We start from the raw sequence: 12,488 nt of genomic DNA, 5'->3' as shown, positions 1-12,488 counted from the left end.
CTCTCTGTTCCTCCACCGCTCCCGTTTGCGTGGCCATGGCATCTCTTTCTTAGGCATCACCTGCTCTCGTCACTGACTATTCCTCCCCTGAAATTCCGAATAAATAGCTTCACGATCCCGCTTAGCTGCAATTCCCGATCTCGAGTTAGCTGTCACTATTTTCTTCCACAGAAATCTGGCAGCGAACCAACGGAGGGAAAAAACAAACCTGCTATAATTAATGTTCTTGCTGTTCAAATGTTTATATAAAGCAAGATAGAGCCGTATGCCTCCACAATCTCTTGGATCTGTCCAACCTTCTCAGCTTTGCAGCCGGTAACAACTTTAATTGATTACACAGCATTGCTGACGGCAAACGGCTAAGGCCAGCTCCTCTTCCCAGCACCCGGCTCCGGCCAGACCACCTGAAGGTACTGCCTTAGATGAAGTTTACACCTACCCCACAACTCAGGGAGAAGGGAAAAAGGACTATCTTTCTGATGGAAGAAGGGTTTGGGGATATTTTTTTCCTGGGCATGGGTTTGGGTACAAATGGAATTAGGTGCTTCGGTGTCTTATATCATAAATCGCACTAGTTCAGGCAAGGTCCTGGGGAACTGGAGCCTGAACCAGAAGCAGCGAGGCACCCCATGCACTCATCCCCAAGGCTGAACTCATCAAAGGTAAGATAGCATGACACAAGGTGCTGCAAGAAGTTACAGGAGATTTGGGAATCTGTGACCAATTCCCCTGGTTCTAAGAATATAATCACTTCTGTTACAACAGCGATGAATTCCCAACCTCTCGATGACTCCAGAACTCCTGCCAGTTCACACTAATTTCAGCTCATTTCCCCTATAATTTTGCCTCCTGTTTATTCTGCAGAGGTCTGAACAGCACTAAGCCTTTCAGGTGAGCTGCCAAAACAACATGATGCAACACCGTACGCTCTGTTACCACCCGCTCCTGCAGCTGCTGCCACCCTCCGTAACGCTGCGCCTCCGCTCCCTCATGAGAAGGTAATTTACTGATTAGCTCCCTGGGAAGAGGCTTAACAACAGGATGTGCAACACATCTGTAAAAATTGCATCAACTGCGACGCCAAAGGAGTTTTTCCTTGTGTTGTGTGCTTTGCCTAGACAGTCTGCAGTAGTTCTGTTATGTGAATTCATGTCTGCTGAAGAACATGAGAACTGTACCATTGTTCAGCTCCGTTATGAAAATGTTTCATTATTTTTAGTACTGGTTGCTAAAATTACCACCTTCTTATGAAAGACGTTTCCTTCTTGCATTGGTATCCATGACCACATTGGTCACATCGCTTCTGCTCGTCCTTTAAAGCAAATGCTGTGGAAGCGTGAGCTGGCGTCTATTCCATCACCTCCAGGACTCTTCGCAGAGCTCCAGCCTCTGGCCAGATGTTGCCCCAAGCTCCACTCATACAGTTCCACCACCGAGGCTTCTTGGTCCAAATTCTGACTATATCGACCAACGTTCCAACCTGAAGTTAGTGAAGGAACCAATGCCAGCATTTATTTGTCCTCTTCAGCATTTTTATATGGTGCTCGTCAGGTAACAGCAACTGCAGTTTATTATCGAAGTGAAAAGCCTTCAGCAGCCCTGCCACCCATTGCTAGGGAAAGCTCCTGTAACCAGGGATCACTCTGGCATGGCACAAAAAAACCCCAACACCCCCACTTACAGAGCACTAAGTGCTGCTGCAACCGATTGGTATAGATCTGATGTCATGGCCAGTTAAAATAACTTCAGAAGCACTGGTTGAAAGACATTATATAGGTGTCAGATGCTATTTGGTTGCCAGGAAGTAACAAAAGGCTTTTAGTTTCACTTTACTGACGGGGAAAATGGAAGCTGGGTAATTTAGCAGGGCGGCAACAAGCCAAAGCTGGGTGTAGAGTACAGTTGTCCTGAATCAGTGCCCTTCAGACCACAAGGCAAATGTTCCCTGACAGACAGCAAACAATGACGACAGGGGAGAAAAGGAACAGGATGGAACAATTTTATTTCCAGTATCCCTCCTTTCCTACAGAAATGCAGTCAATGACAAAGCCACTACCAATACAGGCATTTCCCACATTAGCTACCTCCCTGCAGGAACCACGTGAGAAAGGGAGCAGAAAGGGGCCCCCAAAGTTAACTAGGACACAAAACCCAAGAGAGTAAAGCCACCTTTCCACGAGAGATGAGTGCACTATGCAGAAGCAATGCCAGGCTCATCTAAAAAGAGAAGCAAGAATGTGTACACTGGTGATGGGACACTCCCATAGCTCCTAGCCTGAGGAATTGTGTAAATGGGAGGAAAGCATCGACCGCTGCATGGGATCCCTGGCAGCCTGTCAAACTGAGAAGCAAAGAGGAAAAAAAAAAACCAACCCAAAAAACAATGGATACGGTTTTATTTCCTTATGTTCTAGAAGGCGAGTTGTTGACTTAAAATGACTGACTCGTTGTGCAACTCAAACGCTTCCAAGCCTACCTCCCTTCTTCCTCCCTGTCACTGTTCTGCACGCACCGGTATGTGTTTGTTGGCTCCCTTCTGCCCAGGAGGCCAGGCCACCTTCTCAGAGGGTGCTCCAAGAGGCATACGGGACTTGTGGCTCCTGGTCATACGGATATTCTGGCAAGCAGCTTGCTGAGCCATGTAAGTTGCCCACCCTGATCTTATCTGATCCAAGTCTACGTGTACGGCCTAATTCTTCCACAATGTCACATTTTTCCATTTCTGACTATATCTAATTGCACGGAAAGAAAGATGGCTGGACTGAAACACCCATGCAATGCATTGCTTCAGCTTCTGAAACAATCACGGGGAAAAGCAGAGTTCTCTTTACAACAACTCCCCAATGCAGAGGGAAATAACCAGAAACATTCGTTCCTCTTTGCAGGGAGGAGGTGGTGACCGGGGGGTAGGGAGGGAAAAGAGTTGAAACAATCTGCCAGCAGCAGCACAAACTTTGTTCGCACTCCAATTCCGGCTCAGATGGGACGCAGCCAGCAGAAAAAAAAACGCTTAAGAAACAAGGAAGCCGTTCTCATGCTTGTAGTGACTTCTGAAACAGCATCCCCCACCCCCCAAAATGCTGGGATGAACAGAGGGAATAAGAGAACGCTTTTTGACAAGACTTTTGCAAAGTATTCTATGCAAAATCGCCGACTCAAATAGTTTGTAAGATCCTGCAGATATCATGCAAGGGGGCTCTATGGGGAAGAACAAATTGGCATAAAAAATGGACACACTGGACAAAAGCCTTTCAAGTCTGAAGTCCCAAACAATGAAAGGTCTGTTTTATTAATCTGCTGCAAATTATGAGTGCCGCATACACTGTATGAGGCTTCCAGACTGGTGCCAGAGGAGTTAAAAAAAAAAAAAAAGAAAGAAAGAAAAGAAAAGAGAAGAAAAGAAAAGAAAAGGTCTACCAGGACCACGAGCAGTGTGTTTGCAAAGCCAGCCTCTGCCTTGCTGGAGCTGTCAGGACTCCGGCAGCACGCGAGGAAAGCCGGCAGAGGGCTCGCCCGAGCCAGATTGCGAAACAACAGGGAAATGCTGCGTGAATTCACAGGCAAGGTAGTAAAGATGCAATAAACTGTATTTCCTTCCTTCCCTGACACTGTTAGCAGCTCAGAGCCTAAGTGCTGCAAAACAGTTAAACCGCAATGCTCCTTGCCCATTTGCCGTGCCCCCAAGCGCTGCGCTGGCACCCTTCTGCACCAGCTCCTCTCCCAGTGCACGCTGTCGGGTGCAAAAGCTCTCCGAGGCTGCTGCTCGCCTTGGACAGCACATGGCCTTGTGGCCCAGGTCAAGGACTGGGATTTCCCCAGGATGAGTTCAATCTCCTGGTTTTCAGCAGCTAGGACATTATTCTGAACATGTCCCTCGCCACTGCTAACCACTAAAGTGGGGATTAATGACCCCTTACTCAGGGTGTGCGGATGAACTGGGCCACAGCTGAGGCCACAGCTTCCCCACACACACACTAAAAGACAGGAATGTTTTTCCTTTAAGAATCTTACTGTTGGAACTCAGAAATGTTCACAGAAGCATTTTAATTATACTTTATTTACAAAAAAAAAGCTTAACACCCCCCCCCCCAAACCCCCAAAACTTCACTTTTTTCAGAGTGATAGAGACAGGTCAAACACACAGATTGTCAGTGCTGCTTCAAGGAAAAATAATTTACACACTTTAAACAAACAGAGGCTTTGGTGGCAATGGATTTGGGGGTTTTCTGTTTTTTAAGTCAAGACCAAGAAACTTCTAAACCAACATGACGTTCTCTGAAAGCAGATGCAACTAAAGTTTCAACCCCCAAGCAGTAGCCCAGTGCTAGAACACAACCTGAATGGGACAAAAAGCCTGGGAACCAACAAAATAAAGTCAGTTATTAGGAATGATATTTAGTAATTCGAAGGCCTCTCTGTAAAAATTTTTCAAGGTGTGTTTCATGACATTTATGTAGTTTCCAAAGTCTTCTACATTCTTACGAATACTTGTCAAAAAAGACTGTCAGGCATCATATTTAGAGAGCTAAAAGAGACACTGTCAAACTGACGTTGTTCAACACAATTTGAAAACCAAAGGCCCATCCTGGGCACCCCGCAGCTGCTTCGCAATGCCCCTCTGCAGCCAGAGGAAAAAAAAGCTTAACACCCACGGGATGGGATGGGACAGGATGGGATGGGATGGGATGGGACAGCCGTGCTGGCCGGGTCAAGGCGCTGCTCAAACCGCTGCCCACCCAGCTCCTGCAGAGCTCAAGCTCAGAAAACCCTGTGGGCTCGCAGTTAATTAGCAGCATACTGCTAGGACACATCTCAAATGCAAAGCTGATACAAAGTCTGAGATCACCGCACTGAAGTGTTTTAAAATATCCAGAGAGAGTTGAATCAATTAGAATACTTCTTTCATAAACAGTGTTCCTTACTGGCATTCTCTGGGCTTGAGATTAGCCCGTAAAATGAAGAGACACAATCTCTTCAAATGTCAAGTCTTAATGTAGTCTGTACATTGCTGACACGCACAAAGGAGAACTCACTTTCCCTAATTTCAGGCATAGTTTCAAAGTTGAGCTATATCCTTAAAATCAGCCCCACGGTGCTTCGTGAAGGCAGCACACCCATCGTCCCCAAGATGGAAATGAGTGATGCACTGCACAGAGCACAGACCAGAAAGCCAGAAACATTGTGTTATCAATACAGTGAGTTATATAGGTAACCTACTGTTCGTCATTCCTTTGCCAAGGTGCCCTCTTTCCTCTATGTAGAGTTTACTGCAGATGCCATTGAGAAGCGTTGACATTTAGATATACCAGCGTTGACTAAAATATCCAGGTTAGACATTTAAGAATTAATATTTATATGTCATAAGTGGGACCACATTCTGAACACCAGCAAAACAAGCTCATACATGCAGACTTTATGTCAACACGGTGCCTTGCAGAGAGGCGCTCACGGCTCAGAGGAAGTCAGAGACGCTTTGATGTGGCTCTCCACAAGAAGTAACTAGCACATCTCCTCAGCAGAGCCAATTAGACCAACAAAGGACCTTTTTAATTTAGTATGCTGCTTCCAGGGCTCAAGACAGTTCACCTGAAAGACTGTACATATACAGCCTTGAATGTTCGGGGCCAGGGTTCACCGAGCAGAAGCAGGACTGGGCAGCAAACAATTTCCTGTGAATTATACAGGTGTCTGAAGCAAGATGGGATATTCAGCTCAATGTCACTGTGATGCTTCTCAGTTTCCTTCAGCACCTCCAAGCTCAGCAACCAGCACCCCAGCTATTCACCCAGAAACTAGAGAAAAGGATGCACTCACCTGCTTTCATTATCCAGAAACACAGAACTGCTGCTTTTCCCAAGAGCTTCACTAATGGGAGAGAGGCAGAAGGGGGAAGAGAAGGCATCAGAATCAGAGTCAAAAGTACTGTCCCTGCTCACGTCATCAGCAGACAGCTCCAAAGAGCCCTCGTCCTCCCCTGGCTCTGGTCTGCAGTCCAGACCTTCCTCCGTGCCTTCCACCGACGGCTCCGACCTGTTCTGCTCCTCCTGAGAACTGATTGTCGATAGGATTCCTGAGTCACTGCGGGCAGGCTGGGGGGACCGGCGGGTGCCGTCTGCTGCGGGGCAGCACTGGGAGAGCTTCTCCCCTTCCGAAGAGGGGGAGCTGATGTAAGCCACATCTTTCACAAGCTGTGACACAGTCAGGATGTCTTCTCCTTTCAGGACCACTGCCCCTCTCTGCTCGGTGGGGGAAGCCTGCCGGACAATGCCGAAACCCTGAGTGTGGCGGCCACGTTTGCGGGGAGCTTTACGGACAGGGGAGCTCTCAGGAGTGATATAGCGCAGGGCTTCTTCATCCTGCCTCTGAATGCGGGAGTTTGGCACCCAGGCAAGGATAAGCGTGGTTCCAAGTAGCTCATCTTTCTCCATGTACAAGCACAAATAGCCTTCGAGAGAGCAAAGGAGCAATCAGTTATGACACAGATTTATTCTAAGAAAACCGCATAAGCCTGAAATTTGCCCTTCTCCGTCTCCCCCCACTTCACCACCATTACACCTGGGCAAAACAAACCCTTTTATTTACCAGGAAAGAATTCTGCCAAATGAATCGTGGAGTGCTCAACTTTATTCAGTATTTACAAACAGTTTCAAGTCTGCATATGGCTTTTGAATAGTCTAAATTCCCTCTGGCCTAAGTAGACATAGAAATGACATGCAATTACTTCAACTTCCTGGACAGATTACTAATCAAGAGTAAATTCTGAAATATGTTGCTTCATGAAAAACTTCTACTGTTTGTTAGTTAAACAATTTCAAGTGACAGCTAAACATTTCTTTCTCAAGAATATTTACCTTAGTGTAGCCAAAGGGCTACAACTTTCATGGAAAGCCAATAGAAAAAATAAGAGTCACACACACAAAAAGGGAAGCGTGGGTCAATGTTCACAGAATAATTAGTTTTGTGAAGCTAAGCCAGTAGCCACAGCTCTCTGATGAAAACATGAAAGAGCACAGTAACAGATGAGAATAAAGGCACAGGGCAGTTATTTATCTTCATTTACTCCAGTGCATGCAGCCACAATCAGGTTTTCTTTCTTTTCCCTTTACCAATGGTTGTTAAGGCCACTCTAGCAATGACAGTTACAAGATGATACTTGGCTTTCCTGAACAATACACATATTTGAAAGAGTAACAGAAGTTACTGTCCTCAAATGACAACTGTCCATCTTCTGGCAATACAAAAGGACTTACTAAAACAGGTAAATCCATGCTAGAAAGGAGAAATATCATCAATTTTCCTACTAAAAGAAGAGCTGTTGGATCAGCTTGTGGACGGCTTTCCTTAGTCTTCCCTAAGACTGCCTTGCCCTGTCCCCCACTGGCACCTCTACATTCTTTAGAGCCCGAGATGTAGAATTTGATACAAGCACAAACCCCAGGAGAAAGAAAAAGAGTGAGCGAGCAGTGTCTGCAACACCCTATCACCTGGATGGTGCTCCCCGATGCCTTGTAGCAGCTCAGGTGGATGGACACAGACATTGTTCTTAGAGTAGATAATCTCCCCATCAAGTATGGAAGATGAACTGCTGCCACCACCAGGATTCAAGGTCAGGAGGTCGGAAGCTTTTGAAGAGGCACGTCGGAGAAGTCGCCCCAGAGACATCGCCAAGGAAATGTTTCCATTATCTGTCAGCTTTAATCAGGAGCCAAATTCATAAGATCTGCCAAGAAGGAGGAAAGAATAGTGTTAGAATAAATATAACAACAGCACAGCACGTGCCTACCACTGTCTGAGAAGGAAGAGGTCTCCCATCAACTGCTGCATCAATCCTACAACTCAAGCAAGAGCCTCTAAAAACTCTGGATCTTTAACATCACCTCTACATTTTAAAGACGGTGAAGTACAGAATCCTGGGATGGTTTTCTCTGCAACGAAGAAATATGAAGGCAGCAAAAAACAACATTTCAATAGTTACTGTGGGGAGGAAACAGAAAAGTAATGCTTGTCACTGAAAATTGCCCATTAAGGGAATAGCTCAGCGATGCAGAGCTGCCCGATGTATCACTGTCCTGGGGATGTCAAAGAGAGTCAGAGTAGACCCTGGAGGATTCCTTCAGCGCAGAAAAACTGCTGAGACCATGACATTAAACAAGGGGCTGCTGCTTCATCCACAGTAACCACTGATCTCCAGAAAAACATTAATCAAAACAAGTTCATCTTGTGCTTACCAATTTTTGGCATATTCCTACTGTGCGTTTGAGGTTTTTGGGTTGGGATTTTTTTTTTTTTTGAGCAGGGATGGTTAAATAGAGCTTTTTCAGAGATAAGTGGCAAGAGAGCCACGCTCAACAGAACGGGCAGGCTCCAATAGCAGTGTATAGTATGCCAATTCAAGGCAAACATTTCATCTATCAACAGGTAACTTTAGTTAACTGTGGAGTATGATCCCCAACTAATCACCAAGTAAGCTCTGTACTCAAACGAGACGTGCTGCTCATCGGGGCTGTTGATGAGGAGCTCTACAGTGAATCCAGAGGGGTCACCCAAGCTATAAACTATTTAGCAGACAGATCAGGAAGACGACTTGATGTATTGAAACAGCAGGTGGGTCTTGCACGAAGCAATCCCACAGTTAGCCCAACACAGTTCAACGCAGAGCAGGCACTACCTGCTGCTGCCATCCCTAGCTGGGAAGCAGACGATCAGAGGCACGGCAGTTTCTGTTCTGCTGAAAGTACACAAGGAGAGGAAACATCTACTTTTGTTCCTTTGTATTTACACGGCCTTAGTTGCTCGTGAACAGGCCAGTCCGACCTAGCACGCACCATGCATTGCCATGGTGCCAGGTCCAGGGGCAGCACGTGGAGAGATCAGCTCAGCGTGTTCCTCGTGACAAGACCCACACCACGGTCCGCAGAGCACGCAACAGGGTAGCCAGAAGTAAAAAGCAAAGCAGACAGGCCCTGACTTGTACTATCAGGGGCACTGTATGCAGGAAACATTTAGGGGGCCTAAAGCAAGCATCGTCAAACATTGAATAGCTCTGATTTCTTTAAACACGGTTTTAATGGTATCTCCAGACAAACGAGGAAGCGAGAAGGCAGAGAGGGCAAACAGAAACCAGTGCTTCCTGAAGAGCGGAGTGAAAGCTGCAGGGAAGGAAAATAGCTGTCCTGATTCTGACAGATTTGTACATACAGAAGGTTGCAAATGAGACTGCCAAGTAGTTGACAGAGCCTTCATTAAAGGACAAACTATTGCTTTAACTGGCAATCGCTAGATTTCTCAGCTTGAATCACAGCATAAGCAGTTTCTGCATTTCAGGCTTTGCTGGAACTTGACGGAGAAGCCTCAACCCTGCCACGTACTGTGCCCAGCAAGTCTTTAGGATAAGGGAATTACTTTGCAAGTCCTTTGCACCCGTGTCTCCTTCTAGCACCAAACACAATGCATATCTTCACATCTCAGCCCAAAAAACCAAACACCAGAGGAGCCATATGCTTGTTCTTGTCCAGATTGCCAAAAAACACAGTACTGTTTTAGGCTCTGGGTTATATCTTGGAGAAAGTAATTTGCCTCAACCATATTTAAAGAGCAAGTCATCTTTCCTCTCACTGCACCCCGCAAGAATACAGACAGTAAACTCTGCTGCAACTTCTCCTTCCCACCACCAAGTTACAACACACCATTTCAACAAAGCGCTGAGGGAGTCCGAAGCAGTGATGCGGAGCAACCTGTAGAGCCTCAGCCTCTGGCACATCTGGAGAGTGTCATCCGTTACCACAAGGTTTTGTAGGCAGCACGGTCTGCTCAGCTATGCTCCGTGGCTGTCAAGACTGAAACCAGCCTGGATATCCAGACCTTCAGCTATGTCAGCTATTTCATCAGAACTCTAAAAGCGCAAAACCTGCATACGCAAAGGAGGAAGGTGGTATCAGGTGGCTGCGGCTGTTGACCAGGGAATGCTTCCTCAGAAAATACGAGCGAGCTTTTCCTACTAAGGACAGCAGATGGAGATGCATGTATGAAAGAAGAGCTTGTGTGATGTCTTACTGCAGCTCTCCAGGGGCTCCCAGGAATGCAGGCAGAGGTGCAGGACTTCTCTGCCAACAGAGGCAACATTTAATTAGCTTTTACCTAGCAGAGAAAGAACAAAGCAACAGGTAAAAGATCAAAAGCTGCTCCCTGGAAAGCAGGAGGAATTTAAAGGGAAGTATCACTTTGATCCTGCAGAGCACCTGCTGTTTCAGCACTGCCTCGATGTGCAGGTGGACGGTGCTGCAGGTACGCACACGCAGGTTGGGAAGAGGAAACAACAACAACAAAAAAGACAGGAGATGAAGAATATGGTCCTGCCAGCACAGAAATTTAGTCTGTTGCATTTGTCTTGCAGAAGAGCTATGCATCAGAAACCGAAGAGTCCACTACGATGCTGGAAACAAATAGCCAAATATACTGGGATATATAAATATCACCAGCAGGACTCAAATTAATCCTTTCACCATTGCCACAGGCTAGGGAATTCTGTGTAGCTTTGGTTGCAGCATTAAAGAAAAACAGATGCAAGTCACTGGACGGTTTCAGGGATAGTGACGAGAGTGATCTGGGGCATGGAAAGAGATTGCCAAGGGAAGATTAAAGAAAGGGAAATGTATTAGAAGTCTTCATACATGTGAATTGTCACTGCCAAAAAAAGGAAGAGCTGTCTATGGAGGACGGGAGAAGTCATAGAGCAATTGAACTGTGGCAAGGAATATCTAGTTCAGCCATTCTAACAGCAGGTGTACCAGAATAGGGCAGCCTGAAGAGGCCTTTTCCATCACTGCGCGGCTTCAAAGACAGGCCACAGAAACAGTGGCAGTTGGTCCCAGCTGGGGCCAGGTGATGGACTGTACGTCTGAAGGTCACCTAGTCTACTTGTACAACCCTAAAAGTCTCTGAAACACGGCTTGTGAATGTGCCGCTCCTTCCCAGAAGACAGGAGTTCATACAACAGAAACCAGCAAGTAAGAAAAAGACCAAATCTGCAGGATTTGCTCTATTCTCAGCCCTTTTCTGTGCGGGACAACATCGGCACACACAGTCCATGGGGCCTGGGTTGTGAGGAGAAGCAGGTATTGCTGCGGCCTCTTGCACGAGCTTGGGTAGGCAGGCAGGAACTGTCCCTACAGCTAAGTCAGCATTAAATTAGCACCATTCAAAAAAATGTATTTTTCATATTAATTTTCTATTTATCCCCTGATCTGAAGGAATTCTTTCCAAGGTGGCAGAGACAACCCAGCTCTCCAGAAGCTGCAGCACTGAATTAGCTGATAAGCTCTTGCTGAGTGCCAATATTTATTAAGCACACATACATTTTCTTTTCCCACACATCAACTGTCACCACTAAAAATCTTTGCTACAGCTACCGAGTCTGTTCGCGCAGCCCCTGGCTGCTCTCCCAGTCAATGCCAGCACTTCTCAGCTACACAAGATCTCACAAACGTGCTGGGGAGCCAACTCCTGAAATCACCCCAGGAGCCTCTTCACAAAGCCTGACCAGTTCCAGCCAGCAGCATCTCAAATTAACACCGGCTGCTCACCTCCCTTAGAAACGCCCTTCCCCTTCTCACAAACCGATCAACAACAAAATCCTGTTTGGCTTGGCAGATCGCACCCTCACCTTGGCAGATGCTGCTGGACCAAATGTTGCTGCCTCCGGTTGCACAAGATTCCTGTATTCCGGCGAAGGAGGGCAATGCAGGGGTCCTGCACGGGCTGACACAGGCTCCAGCACATTACTCCCGGTCTGCGCAGCACACGCTGACACCGGAGCCGTTCATAAGCACACAAGGCAACAAGGCTTCTCTCACAAATAAATTTAGCCTATAAAAGGCATATGACAGCCTGCGCTTTGGGGTTGGCTGCAGCCGACAAGTCACACTGCTGAGCACTTTGTGCCTGGCAGCGGGTCTTGCGGCTCCAAGGGCAAATTTGCTGTGCAAGAGTTTAACAGCTTTACAAGCAAAATAAGCCAAGCTACAGGGCTCTTGAAGCGAAACATGAGACCTACAGCATGTCTGGCCACAGAGGAGACGCAAGAGCTGTCAAACATCAGCACCAAATTTAAGCATGAAACGCCTTAAGTAAGGAAAACGCAACAGGCTTTTTTTCTTTTTTTCCCTTAGTAACTTAAATTTGATTTTATATATTCAAGGAGTACAGCATCACTGCACCGGGGAGGTCTCAAACAGTGCAGAAGTTCCTGCCTCTTCCTACCCTTGGGAAAAGCAAATGCAGGGTTTGCATTTCTGGTAGCTTAAGCACAGGTTACAGTGTGCTGGAAAGCAGAGCGACCAGAAACGGAGTACAGGAGCCCGGGAGTCAGGACTCACAGCTTCTTTCCAGTCTTCTGACTGGATTTTCTGTGCAACTCTCAGCTAGTCACTCACTTGATCTATACTTCTCTATGTATACATGAGAGCCCTTGTAATGACCTTCCCTTTGTA

At 46.6% G+C, this 12,488-nt stretch overlaps 1 protein-coding gene across 2 annotated transcripts in view; it reads right to left on the bottom strand.

Moving 5' to 3' along the window:
- TBC1D16 (TBC1 domain family, member 16) overlaps nucleotides 1–9,772 on the bottom strand; it is a 28,576-nt gene extending 18,804 nt beyond the window's left edge. The window contains exons 1-3 of one of the 2 annotated variants that reach the window (XM_009324536.1): nucleotides 9,687–9,772; nucleotides 7,485–7,720; nucleotides 5,815–6,445 (exon numbers count right to left, since the gene is read on the bottom strand). In XM_009324536.1, the coding sequence (XP_009322811.1) occupies nucleotides 5,815–6,445; nucleotides 7,485–7,662 (809 nt within the window). In that variant the 5' untranslated portion in view covers nucleotides 7,663–7,720; nucleotides 9,687–9,772. The remainder of the gene's footprint in view (nucleotides 1–5,814; nucleotides 6,446–7,484; nucleotides 7,721–9,686) is intronic. The other variant, XM_009324535.1, reaches the window with a different exon arrangement.
- Between the last annotated feature and the right edge of the window lie 2,716 nt (nucleotides 9,773–12,488).

Source organism: Pygoscelis adeliae, unplaced genomic scaffold (assembly GCF_000699105.1).
Source record: "Pygoscelis adeliae isolate BGI_AS28 unplaced genomic scaffold, ASM69910v1 Scaffold445, whole genome shotgun sequence".
NCBI classification, from domain to species: domain Eukaryota; kingdom Metazoa; phylum Chordata; class Aves; order Sphenisciformes; family Spheniscidae; genus Pygoscelis; species Pygoscelis adeliae.
The sequence above is the reverse complement of the archived record's forward strand: the minus strand, read 5'-3'. Positions and strand labels throughout refer to the sequence as shown.